At 31.2% G+C, this 13,677-nt stretch overlaps 1 protein-coding gene across 1 annotated transcript; it reads left to right on the forward strand.

Annotated features, from left to right (window-relative positions):
* The first annotated feature begins 8,652 nt into the window (after positions 1-8,652).
* Positions 8,653-10,404, forward strand: LOC132040338 (heavy metal-associated isoprenylated plant protein 30-like). Its single transcript, XM_059430976.1, has 3 exons — positions 8,653-8,778; positions 9,380-9,455; positions 10,053-10,404. Exons 1-3 carry the CDS (start codon positions 8,749-8,751, stop codon positions 10,373-10,375), a joined length of 429 nt encoding a protein of 142 aa, XP_059286959.1. The 5' UTR covers positions 8,653-8,748; the 3' UTR covers positions 10,376-10,404.
* The last annotated feature ends 3,273 nt before the right edge of the window (positions 10,405-13,677 follow it).

Consider the following 13,677-nt stretch of genomic DNA (forward strand, 5'->3'; position numbering starts at 1 on the left):
TCGTAGTTCGATAGCTGGGGATACTGACATAGTAAAGAATATAAGAGTGTATCCATCACGTGAGAAACACGACCCACCATTCTGTTCACCTTGTCAACTACAAATCCATCCACCATTGATTTTTATTCTCTCATGTTCTGTTGTCATCTTACTAAAAAGCCAAGTCATTCCATATTCATCCATTGTGATGCTTACCAAACTAATGCAACAGAACTAGGATTGCTCCGTTTCCCCCTCTGCCCTGGGGAAACTATCTTCTAACCCCTTTGGTGATGAATTGATGATGTTTTAAGTGCACAACTTTTTTCTACATCTACCTGCATTTTAGTATTTCATTACAATGTAACTCGTTTGTGATGTTGGGGTTCCTCGACTTAAAATATCACGGCAGTATTCTCAAATTTCTCCACATACAAGGTTATATAGCATGACAAAAATTAGATGCCCATACCAATAAATTTCTTCCAAATCAACCATAACATCCAGGTGCACGACATGTGTATGAACCAACACTTCGAACCCGATGCACCAAAACGTCTACATTAATATTGCTCGTGTAATTGAGCCTAAGGTTTACAAAACCCTTATTCATAATCGTTAACAACATTGAAAAGTGAGGAAGTATATGAAAGGTATAAATCGTTAAATATGCATTCCAAACATTTCAGCCACAGTTTCAGCGTTGACCAGAAAGAGATGCCAATTATGCCAGTGGCCTCAATATGTCGATCAACACATCTGGAGATACAACTACCCTCACTGCCACTGTTTGCCACTCAGACTATTCCCTAGTTTTGTAATACTCTTGTCAAAGCATTTCTCCCTCACTGTCTGAAAATAATTGAACAAGAACCATCAGGAAAGCAGACCAAAGAGGCATAACTGATAACACACTAAAACTTGCACTGGGAATAACAATCGTGAGTGACAGCATTTTGTGCAATGCTTGTAAAGTTGAGTCCGGAACCTAAATGACCCAATAAAAGACCCATTGAACCAAAATACCCCAAGAAAAAAATGTGATACCAAAATACCTTTAACGCACTTTTTTTATGCGTTATATAAAAATGAGTTAACGTCCCTCATTAACATCTGTTATCCGAGCTTTTAAAAAAGTTATTAAAAAAAAAAAAACTTGCATAACGCAGCAAAATAGTGCGCTATAGCGCTCAAATTTTTCCAACCTTAAACAATGGTTAGGTTGAGCTTGTATTGCCTTTTTGTTGTCAAAATATTCTTGTGTTATGATAATAATAATTAGGCAAACTTGTGTATTCCTATTCAAACTACTCCGTATCACTTTTTTAGTTGACTTTTAATATCTTATAGAATTTTAGTGAACTTTAATATTTTGAATATTAGTTAAAGTTTTAATTATAATAGTTTTATCCAACATTGAAATACTTTTTCAAAGAAATTTTTGGTTTTCAAAGGGCTTAAAAGTCGATCAACATTTTGAGGATATTTTTGTCGTTCAGCATTTAGCGTTTCAATATTCATGTTAAATAGTTTCAGAAATTTTTATAATTATTTTCTACAAAAAAAGTGAGACACTTAAATTGATACGGAGGGGATATTATTTTTATTAAGCATAAGCTAAATCTATATTTTAATTGTCTTAAAAAATAATAAGAATTATTTTCTATAAAATAAAGAAAGACACTTAAATTGATACGGAAGGAACATTGTTTTTCGTAAGCATAAGCTTAGTGTTATATTTTTTCTTGTCATAGAAAATGATTATAATTTTCAAAATCTTATATGTTCGGTTGCCGTAAAAAATGATTAAATTATTTTTCTTAAAAGAAAAGTAAGACACTTAAATTGATACAAAGGGGATATTATTTTTCATAAGCATTGGCTAAGTCTTATATTTTTTGTTGTCTTTGAGAAAATGATTATAATTATTTTCTAAGAAGAAATGTAAAACACTTAAATTGATACGGAGATGATATTATTTTCTTAAGCATAAGCTAAAACTTATATTTAGGTCATCTTAAAAATAAATTATAACTATGTTATTTTTTTATTAAAAAAGTAAGACACTTAAATTGATACGAAGGGGATATTGTTTTTTCTAAACATAAGCTAAGTGTTATATTGTTTTGTTGGCATAGAAAATGATTATAATTATTTTCCAGGCTTAGCTTATGCTTACGAAAAATAATATTTCATTCGTATCAATTTAACTGTCTTTCTTTCTTTTATAGAAATGAAAAATTATTTTTTAAGGCATCCAAAAATATATTAGAAAATAAGTATAATCATTTTCTAAGTCAACAAAAATATAATACTTAGCTTATGTTTAGAAAAAATAATATTCCTTCCATATCAATTTAAGTGTATCGCTTTTCTTTAATTTTGATAATTAATCACTTTTTAAAACTACCGAAGACATAAGATTTTAGAAAATAATTATAATCATTTTCTATGACAACAAAAAATATAACACTTAGCTTATGCTTAGGAAAAACAATATTCCTTCCGTATCAATTTAAGTGTCTTACTTTCTTTTATAGAAAATAATTCTAATTATTTTTTAAGACAATTAAAATATAAGATTTAGCTTATGCCTAACAAAAATGGTATCCCCTCCGTATCAATTTAAGTGAATTTCTTAAACTAATTAACATGAATATTGAAACGCTAAATGCTGAACGACAAAAATAGCCTAAAAATGTTGATCAACTTTTATGCCCTTTGAAAACCAAAAAAAATCTTTGAAAAAGTAATTCAATGTTGGATAAAACTATAATAATTAAAACTTTAACTAATATTCAAAATATTAACACTAAAATTTTATAAGCTATTAAAAGCCAACTAAAAAAGTGATACGGAGTAGTTGGAATAGGAATACACAAGTTTGCCTAATTATTATTATCATAACACAAGAATATTTTGGCAACAAAAAGGCAACACAAGCTCAACCTAACCATTGTTTAGGGTTAAAATTTTTGTGCTCAGCATAGTGCATTATTTTGCTGCGTTATGCAAGTTTTTTTTTTTTTTTTAAATTTTTTTGTTTAAAAAAGCTCTGATAACGGATGTTAATAAGGGACGTTAACTCATTTTTATATAACGCATAAAAAAAGTGCGTTAAAGGTATTTTGATATCACATTTTTTTCTTGGGGTATTTTGGTTCAAAGGGTCTTTTATTGGGTCATTTAGGTTCCGGACTATGTAAAGTTAATCCATCTCTTTCCAGGAAACCAATTCATATACTTCATCCGTTCCATTTTAACTGTTACTTTAGCTCAAAAAAGTTGTCCCAAAATAATTGTCACGTTAGGAATCCAATACTAAAGTGAACAATTGTTTCCAACTATACCTTTTATATTAAAGAATTAGTTCTTTTTAATACTACTCAATTCTCAAAAAACACCTACTAATAAATAAGGTTAACTTAATAAATTATACCTTGTATTTATTGTTTTCCGTAATGGGTGTAAAAAAAAAAAGTTAAAGCGACAATTAAAATGGGATGGAGAAAGCAATCCTTAAATATATTTAGAGTTGTTATATCCAAAAAGATTTGAAAAAGGAAAAAAATTCCATGGACACAGCTCCTAATATTATAAAACTACGTCAGTAGCGACAAAATACAAAATCTGATAAGAGTTCCTAAATATAAAATATGATTTCTTAAAAACAAATTAAAAGTATGTATAAGATGAAACGGGGGGAAAATGACTTCACAAATGGAGATCGTGTGGGAATTTGATGACGGACTAATTGTTGATGATGGTCCATGCTTGGTATCATTCTTTATTAAAAAGTGCTACACGAGATGATCAGATCAAAACGAAAAGGAGATATTTGGAATGTTTTACAGTGTTTTAAAAGGCGGGAGCGTAAGGCGAGGTGTTTTACGTCTGCCTCAGCGAGCCGTAAGCCCCGAGGCACGGGGCGTAAGCCTCATGGGACTTTAATTTTTAGTATTTCATAAAAGGATATAATTATAATAAATACTTTTAAATAGGTAAAATATCGTAAAAATTTGAAGAAAACTATAAATGTATGCTCCATCCCCACAAAAAAACTAATCAGAACAATCTATTATACTCTACTTACAAGCCAAGTGACTGCTCGTTACTTTTTTGAGATAGTAGAAGACAAGATAAATAATTGAAAAAGAACATATATTAGGCATTCTAGCAATAAAAAAAGGTCGTGACTTTTAAATTTAATGTTTCGGTTCCTTTTTAAAATATTTGAGTAATTACTAGTTGACTTTTGAGAATTTGGGCATTATATTGAGGACTTATTTAACAAATTTTGTTTTAATTTGAAGAAGTTTTCTGGGCTTACGCCCCAACACGCCCCAACAAAAAAAACTCGCCCCAAACGCCCAGACGTACGCCTCGAATTACTGGGCGTATGCCTTTTGAGATTTTCGCCTTGAACCATCGCGGTGCATTTTTGATACGCCCCACCCCGAGGCTCGCCCCGAAAACGCTTTTTAAAACACTGATGTTTTATTTCCTGTCATGAGACAACGAGAATTCGAACGATGATAACGAAAAAGAAGAACAAACAACGACCGAAGGGCAAAGCAGCCAAAGCAATGGCTTTTTGGGGGCCCCATTTTCACTAATTAATAGGTTTATAAATTATTATGTTTAGAAAAAAAAATTACTTTCTCTATCCTAACGTATGTGATATTTTCCGCTTCGCAATATTCAAAACGCATGAACATTGATCAACATTTTAAGATGTATTTTTTACCAAATTGATATGAGAAAAGTTGTAACTTATAGTACTTTTCACTTAGTTTTCAAATAAATATTGAATTAATCTAATCCAAGTAACTTCAAAGTTTAGTCAAATTAACTCTCAAAAAGTGAAAAATATCACATAAGTTGAGACAGATGTAGTATTTAAAAGTAAAAAGGTTAATTTAAACTAAAAAAGGGAACAAAAACTTATATTTGTTACTAATGTTGATTGCACCGATTAGAAAAATAGACTTCAAAATAAAAATATATAAGAAGTTTTTTAAAGAAGAAAAGTTAAGGCCTCTCATCAAGATTTGGCTTTAGGCCACCGATGATGTTGAGCCAGCCCTGTTGGAAGCCCTCAAGGGAAAGAAAACTACGATCATTACCACTCTTATTATTCAACTAGTTCAGGACACGTGCTCCGCATGTGTATATTATGCGTTTGATTTATTAGGAAGGTTTTATGATTAAAATTGAATTGGGTACATATTCTAAATGTATATAGAGTACTTATAAACAAACATTCGAAGTATTTAAACTTTTTTATTAGTTTATTAAAGTTAGAATATTTTAAAAGTATCTATAAAATTTTAAATGATGTAGAAGCAATGATAAGGAAACTTATTTAGTATATAAATCATTATATATTGGTGTTTCTACTGCTACTTCAGTTACTTTTATCATGATCAAAATTTTCGTTGCAATTATTAATAATGTCATTGGTGTTAATATTGCATTTTTAGAATTTGTCTTGATGGCACATGAATCATCATATACCCAGACGGTGCCAACTTCTTTAATTACTTTGCAATAGAGTAATCGAATTCAAAAAACTCCGATTCGAATCATGGACCAATCCTTCAAAAGGTTTTAACTACTTAATGTCTCCTATGAATTATAGAATTACTATTCTAAAATACTTAATTTACAAAGGAGTAGTATCTTTTATGCATATGAATTTTATATGAAAATACATTTGCAAACACATGTAATTGATGTAAAAAGATAAGCATGTATAGCTTTCATACTATATGATTATTATTATCTATTAAGCAATATTTTCACATCTTTGTGCAATAATATTTGAAGAAACCGAAATGATAAATTCTTCTTATAAGTATTTATTAGATCCTTGGAATAGCGGTTGAACATGAAAAGCACTATTAAATTTATGAGGCGAATTTCAATCCAGATACAATATAAATTGAATATATTCATTTCTATAAACTCTAGAACTTATCAAAATGAGAATTTAGAATCAAAACATAAGTACAAAGATAAGCGAATATGAATGTAGCCACGATTTTAATAGGTGTACACCACACCTTGCACATATTCTTGACATATTAAAATTTGCATCATACATATAAATTTCAAATGAGGTTAACCTTTTTCCTCATTGTACATGCAACTTAGGATGTTCTTCATTAGAAAATGACTATATTAATTAATGTGCTAATTACAGTAAATAGCAGCAATTGACATCTATAGTCATTATTTTGGAAAAATCTGAAAAAACTATGGAGATGATGGTACCTAAACAGCTTTAGAACTTGTACTTTCCTTTTTTTTGATAAATAAAACATCCATAAAGTCCGCTCAGTGGCAATTTTTTTTTTTTTTTAAAAAGATGGTACCTAAACACACTCAAAGTAGCTAATAACATACTAGTACTATAATTTGCTCAAGGCAAAATGAGAATCATTTCTTCCCTAAATAAAGGATGAGAGGTAAACTGATACTATTACCACATATCTTGTCTAAATGATGAAACTGACATTCTCATCTGTAAATAATTGGATGAATAGCTGCCATTTTTTCCTTTGGGTTTGGCTACCACATGGAATTCAGCCTCTCTCCTTCCACTATCCTTTTAAAGTGAAGACATGGTATTTATACTATTTTAGAGTAGTTCAATTGAAGAAGTCTAAAGGTTTGGCAGATTTAAATGACCTATTAAGTAAAAGAATGTGGTGTGCATGCATTGAATTTCATCTCTTAGTATTCTTCATACTTTGATAGAAACAAGTAGTATAAAAAACAGTACAAGGTGGGGAGCAATTTCAAGAGAACAAATTGATGAGCATAAAGAGGGAGGAGAGAAACATGAGGAACGTAAGTATTGAATTATGGGATTTGAAGAACCTCTAAATAAGAGTATTAACTAAGGACTGAACGTGACTGTATTTTATTGTAAAGAATTTAATAATTATCATCAATGTAATTATAATATTACTATTTAATATTTATTAAATTAGATGTTTTATATTTTATTACATTTTAATTAATAATTAATTTATAGCAGGGGCAAACGCGTAATCCAACTTCGAAGTTGGGAGCTTCCCACTTTTAGTATTATGTTATATGATGAAAGATGTAATTACAAGATAATTACAACGGAAACCATGTATATATATAGGCTGTGAAAGATCTAAAACCTTGTGGAAATCGGATGTCCTCCAAGTCGATTTCCTATGACCAACTGTCGCCCCCTGCAACTCATGCAGTTAGTCATAGGAACGGGTCCTTACATCAATCCCACAAACCTAACATTTCCTTTGCATCAAAAGACCATTTGTACTTTCCTTAGCCTATCCCATTTGATAATATTCATTTAACTTGAAAAAAAATTGAAATTTTGTGAGTGAAAAATTGGTCAAAACCACTTTTTTAAATTTGAAATTCATTGTCAGATATTTTTACCAAAAATTTAGTCCAATGTATAACGAAACGTTTTTTAAAAAAAATAAAAAAATAAAAAAAAATCGAAAAGGGTTTCATGGACATACCGCTCATGTCACTAGCCATAAAATAACAAAATTTAAAGTCATAGAGTTCCTAAACATAAAATATTATTTTTTAAAACAAATTGAAAAGAAAACAGTGTGTATGAGATGAGACAGAGGGAACAGAACCTTTGATAACGGACTAATGGTTGATGATGGTCCATGCTTGGTATCATTCTTTATTAAAAGGTGCTAACACGAGATAATGATCAGATCAAAACTAAAAGGTAATATTTGGAATATTTTGTTTCCTTTGCATCAAAAGATCATTTGTACTTACAAAATGGGTTGTGTTAGGACGAATAGGATTCCTCCGCCCTTAATAAAAGATTACGTATTTGAATCCTGAGTATGAATTTTTTTGTTAGGAAGCGTTTCCTCTTAAATGAACATTTTGTGACACGAATTTGAATTAATCGGATTTCAAGGGTACTATATGTACCAAGTGGGAACAAAAAAAAAAAAAAAAGACCTTTTGTACATTCTTTAGCCTATAACATTTTCACACGACTTGATATTCCTTTTACTTTTCAGTGTCAGCAGCCATTTGGCTTGACCCATGCTTCAAGTTTTTAGATGCCAATATTCCCTTCCTAATTAAAAATGTTCTTCATTCACAAAAGTAGAATAAATATTAAATCAAGAAACTTAGGAGTAGGAGATTACCCACATGCTAATTTCTTTTGAAATAATAATCAATTGGAAAATTACTAAAGTGAAGAGGATTGACATTTTTCAGACAAGTGCACATCGTTTGTTTGCTTAATCGATGTACTAATCAATAGATTAGAATTGAGGAGAGAGATGCCTTAATTCTCTTCGAAGAGAAGTTTAAGTTATTAGAAAAAACACATTCTTTATTTAATTAATTTTGTTTTCAATACATCCTCATATGTGGGCGTGATTTTTTTTAAAGGGTCAAACACGTGAAAACTCTTTTCAATAATGAGTGATGGTGAGACTCAAACAATGAATCTTTGTCTTCTTTGACACCATATTAAAGTGTGTGACAACAAAATTAAATTTTCAGCGGTAGATAAAGCATGCACATTTTTTTATAATATAATTAACTATATCTTCAACGATAAGTCTAGTCTAGCATTTTTATACGACTCATATGTCATTGTCAATATATATACTCAAGTAACCTAAGCCTAGTTCAGAAACTATTTGGCACTGTTTTCTCTGCTTTACAAATATCATCATCTTCATCAATTAAGACCATAAAAGCATCAACAACAACATGCCTAGGGGTCGACCACTTTCTTTGCAGGTTTCACTTTCACTTCCGCTTTGGGCTTCTTTCTTTAATCTTTTCCTTTTCCTTTCAGCAAAAAAATCTTTCGTTTTCTCTACCTTTTCATCAGTTCAGCCTGAAAATGATTTACCTGATTTTCTACTTGTCAACTTTATAGTAAAGAGCATGTTAAATTATCAAAAGAGAACTACGTGCAATAATGGGAAAAAAGAAGAAGTTATATCTTTTCTTTTACCTGTTGTAGCAAGTAATGTGTCTTATTTTTTAGATTACGAATCTTACATTTTAAAGAAATTTAGTATGAAAAGTTCTTTACATTAATGATTTTTATTACTTAAAACTCTAGAGGGAAAATATTGATCAACAAAAATGTAATTTATTTCCTTATTTATGACCATGTTCCTTCTTTTTTTTACCTTTTATTTTTTGACTAAAAGGGTTGTAGTTGACATTCTACAAAATTGTGCCAAAGACAATAAATTAAGGAACAACATAAGGAAAACAAACAAATTAAGAGAAAGAAGCACATTTGGTTTAAAGATGGACATATTAGTTACTACAATTTACAAAGCAAAGGATAATTCTGAGAATCCTTAAATTTTGATTTATTTTACAGACAGTGGAACTCAAAGTAAGGATGTGTTGCCCAGGTTGCGAGAGAGTTGTCAAAGACGCTATCCAAAAGCTTAGAGGTATGCACAAGTTCATATATATATATATATATATATATATATATATATATATATATATATATATATATATATATATATATATATATATATATATATATATAATCTCTATTGAAAAATATCATTAATTGTTGCTAATATTGAAACATATCTTGATTTAAAAAAGAAATTATAATGGGACTAAGTTATGATTCATATGACACTGACAAATTTGTGACAGGCCCTCATTTCCGTCACATATTTCTGACGAAATTATGTCAGATCTTCATGTCTGTCACAAACTTGTTCGCAATAATGAATTCCACCAAAATAATATGTCGCAGTTTCCTCATAATAATTTCTTTACAAATCTATATTGAAGTATATCTTGACATAATAAGAAGCTATAATTGGACAAAGTTATGATTAATATTTCCTCACAAGTTTGTGGCGGACCCTCATTTCTGAAGAAATTATTCTAGATCGACATTCATATTTGGCAAAAAGCACAATAATGAATTCCGCTACAACAATATGTCACAAGATTCTGTCATAAGTATTCCGTCACAAATTTGTATTTTTGTTGATGCACGATAAGCGTAAATTCCTTACAAATGACAGGGATTGACTCGGTCGAGGTGGAGGTGGAGATGGAGAAGGTGACAGTAATGGGATACGTTGATCGTAAAAAGGTGCTAAAGGCAGTGAGAAGGGCAGGAAAGAGGGCAGAATTCTGGCCATATCCCAATCCACCTCTATATTTCACATCATCAAATAATTACTTCAAAGATACAACAACAGAGTACAGAGAGAGCTATAATTACTGGAGGCACGGCTACAATGCCAGTGACAAGCATGGTACTATACCTATAAGTTATCGAGGAGATGACAAAGTTAGCAACTTGTTTAATGATGATAATGTCAATTCTTGTACTCTCATGTGATGTATAAAACATGTATGTTATAATCTTAATCTTATTTGCATTAGTAAATTATGAGTGTAACCCATATCATGTTCTCCCAGCTTTATGTTATTCCCTAGTCTCTTGCTTGTGAGATAAATCATCATATATAAAATATGATCATGCAAGATTTGAATAATATGACACTCCTTCTATTCCAATTTCTGTGGCAAGATTCAAATTATGTTAATTTGACCAATATTTTAAAATGTACTTTCATCATACTACAATTGCAACTTATATTAATTTTGGTATAGTTTTTCAATATATAAATTTTGATTATAAGATATCGAGTTGATTTAATCCAATATACTTCAAAGATTAGTCACATTGACTTTCGGAAAGCGAAAAATATCACATAAATTGAGATGAATAGAGTATTAGAATACCAAAAAAGAGACTTGTTCGTGCATGACACTTGTTGTCTTGAATTCTCGTTGTTGATATATTTCAATAACCTGAAAAAGTTATGAAAGACTGGGCTTTCTCCGTATAATTCATTTTTTTTTATTTGGTCATAACTTTCAACTGGGAAAGTTATGTATGTTATATAAGACTACAAAAGAACTTAATCAAATGATATACTCAGTGTATGTTAAAGTATATTAAATCATATATATATATAAAACAAGACAAAGGCCAGGTGACGTGGCGCAACTAAAATGCAGGAATCCTATTTATCTATTTTTGCAAATTTTTGGCAATGAATTCCATTTTTCAAGGGCAAACATTTAGGCCCGCCAAACTAAAACACCTTTTCCCTGATTCGCAAAAGCTGCGACGATAAAAAACAACGCTCTACCAAATCTACCTTCTTTCATTATCATCACCCTATTCTCTCTTCCTATGCTCCCTGTTTGCCAACATCATTCTGCAGAGAAATTTGAATCTCCTCTTTGAAATTCTTCTTCGCGGCACACCAAATCCCTCCAGGTCGCCCATGTATGGTGCTTTTCCATTCTAAAACAATTTTTTAGTTCTACCGCATCCAATATTTCCAGATTTCCTCTGACTTTTTTCGTTTACTTACAATTAGACTCCCATATTTAATTCTTCTTCGCGACGTTCAAAATCCCTCCTGACTTTGACATTCTTCGTCACGGCACAGAAAATCCCTCCGGGCCGCCCAGGTAGGCTGTTTTTCCATTGTCAACCACTTTCTTTTACTACTGCCACATCAATTATCACGTAGATTTACTATGACTCCTTTCATTTACTTATAGTTTGACTCTGTATGTTTTGAATAGAGAAAAAATTTGAACTCACAAGAACTTTAAGATTTCATGTCTGTTGGATAAATTGTTCTTTGCAAATTCGTAAGGAAAAGTGCATCCTTTTAGCTTTTCAAGGTTATCGATTTTGAAATCTGCTTTTTCGCTTTATATCCACTTCTGCAGAATACTTGCCCTCTCTTAAGTGTGATTACTGATATTACACACGCTGCGTCATGTTCTTTTCCTAACCAGTAATAGCAGATGTTGAACCATGCTCTCCTTCAAATATTTATTGGACAAAAACCTCTCATTTTCTTCCTCTGAATATTTGCCATTTGAATTGATTTATTATAACTAACCATTTCCTTTTTCATATTTTTGCGTTTATTTGATTTATTTTATGCAGCCCAAAAATCATGTCTTCTGATGTTCATAACCCCATCATCGCCCCCTTTTAACGGGTTAAATCTGTTTCTAACCTTCTACTGCCATCCCTTGAAGATATTTTCGGAGTGTAATTTCTACTATGCATACGCCCCTTGGAGGTTCTAGAGTTTCTGGTACATATTTCAGTGTTTTTTATTTGAACGCCACATAGTACATGACAATTGCTTGTGTTCTCAACTATGTAACTATAGTTCTGTCAGCTCTTAACTTCTAAAAAATTAGTGAATTTAGAGCATGTAGGAGTGAGTGTAGAAAAGAGGTTCCTTTTCTGGTGGTGTAAAACTATGATTGTATTTATATTTGTAATCTGCATTATGATACATTTAGACTTTAGAGTGTATTACGGCTTTAGGTATGCTTTGAAGAATTACAACTACTATTTTATTTGATAAAATGCCTCGTCATCTTCTAATTAAAGTTTTCGGCTTGCAAGGATATACATTTATCCCTCCCCCTGTTTCCATGAATATATTCATATACTATCTTTTTCCGACCAGTAATAGGAGATGGTGAACCATGCTCTCCTTCAAACAGTTTTTGGTAAAATCTTATTTGGGCAGGATTTCTCATTTTCTTCCTCTTAATATTTGCTTCACTCTTTTGTAACTACATCTATGATTCAAATATATATACGTAGTGAACTTTAGGTACGCTTCGAAGAATTACAACTCTTAGGACCCAATTTCTCATTTTCTTCCTCTGAAATTTTTGTTTTACACGTTTAATACGTTACCATTTTCGTTCTGTCTCTAGACATCTTAAATTTGTTTAATGATTGATTATGTCAAACATGTTAAACTTCATTAATAGGATAAAAATACTATGTTAGTCTATTAGACTTGGAACATGTGACCATATGCTTATGTTTAATGAGCTCTTCTTTCCCAGAATCATATGTTTAGTTCATCAAATCTCATAGACTTCACTTCATTACCTTAAAAAGATTAAATCCTCAAACCCCTTTCGGTCGATGGATATTAACAGTGAAAATCTTGCAAACAATGGACTAATCTGTAGGAGTTTGAAACACGATCATGAAGTAGTTATAATGATTGTCCCACTTCAAGCTCAAGGTCATTTCAGTAGGCTTCTCCAATTTGTCTGTCTAATTTCCTCATATGGTCTCTCTGTTTACGATGTTGGCTTAGCAAACTACGACGGGCCAGGGTTCGAGCTAACGCCTTAAATCCTTCGACATAGCCAGTATCCACTTTCATGACCTCCCAAGTAGTCCTGATTTTGCCTCGGGCAAAATCCCGACGAACAGGAATGCTTGCATACTTCTACGCGAGCCCATTGTTTCCTTCTTTCGAGGCATTTCTTCTAAAGCAAGACGATTTGTCGTTGTTCATGATTTTTTATTGCCCTGTAAGATATTGAACTACTATTTTATTTGATAAAATGCTTTGTCGCCTTCTAATTTAAGTTTGTCGTCGTCGTTGTATTATTCATGATTAGGATATTTTTTGAATGCGTCTCTATTAACAGTAAGACCTGCATCAACTAAAAAGGTGAGGCCTATGGATTTCTTGAACTCTCTAGGTCCATGGGTGCTTAAGCACTCTCCCTCGCGATACTCTCTTTTCTGTATTTTTAGTTTTCCTCAAGGAAATTATATAACCA

This window comes from Lycium ferocissimum, chromosome 12 (genome assembly GCF_029784015.1).
Source record: "Lycium ferocissimum isolate CSIRO_LF1 chromosome 12, AGI_CSIRO_Lferr_CH_V1, whole genome shotgun sequence".
NCBI lineage: Eukaryota > Viridiplantae > Streptophyta > Magnoliopsida > Solanales > Solanaceae > Lycium > Lycium ferocissimum.

Bases quoted from the DNA above. Each gene is read 5' to 3' on its own strand.
- LOC132040338 (XM_059430976.1), top strand. From the start codon at position 8,749: ATGCCTAGGGGTCGACCACTTTCTTTGCAG. The intron at 8,779-9,379 runs GTTTCACTTTCA...TTTATTTTACAG, and splicing joins GTCGACCACTTTCTTTGCAG to ACAGTGGAACTCAAAGTAAG. The intron at 9,456-10,052 runs GTATGCACAAGT...TACAAATGACAG, and splicing joins CGCTATCCAAAAGCTTAGAG to GGATTGACTCGGTCGAGGTG.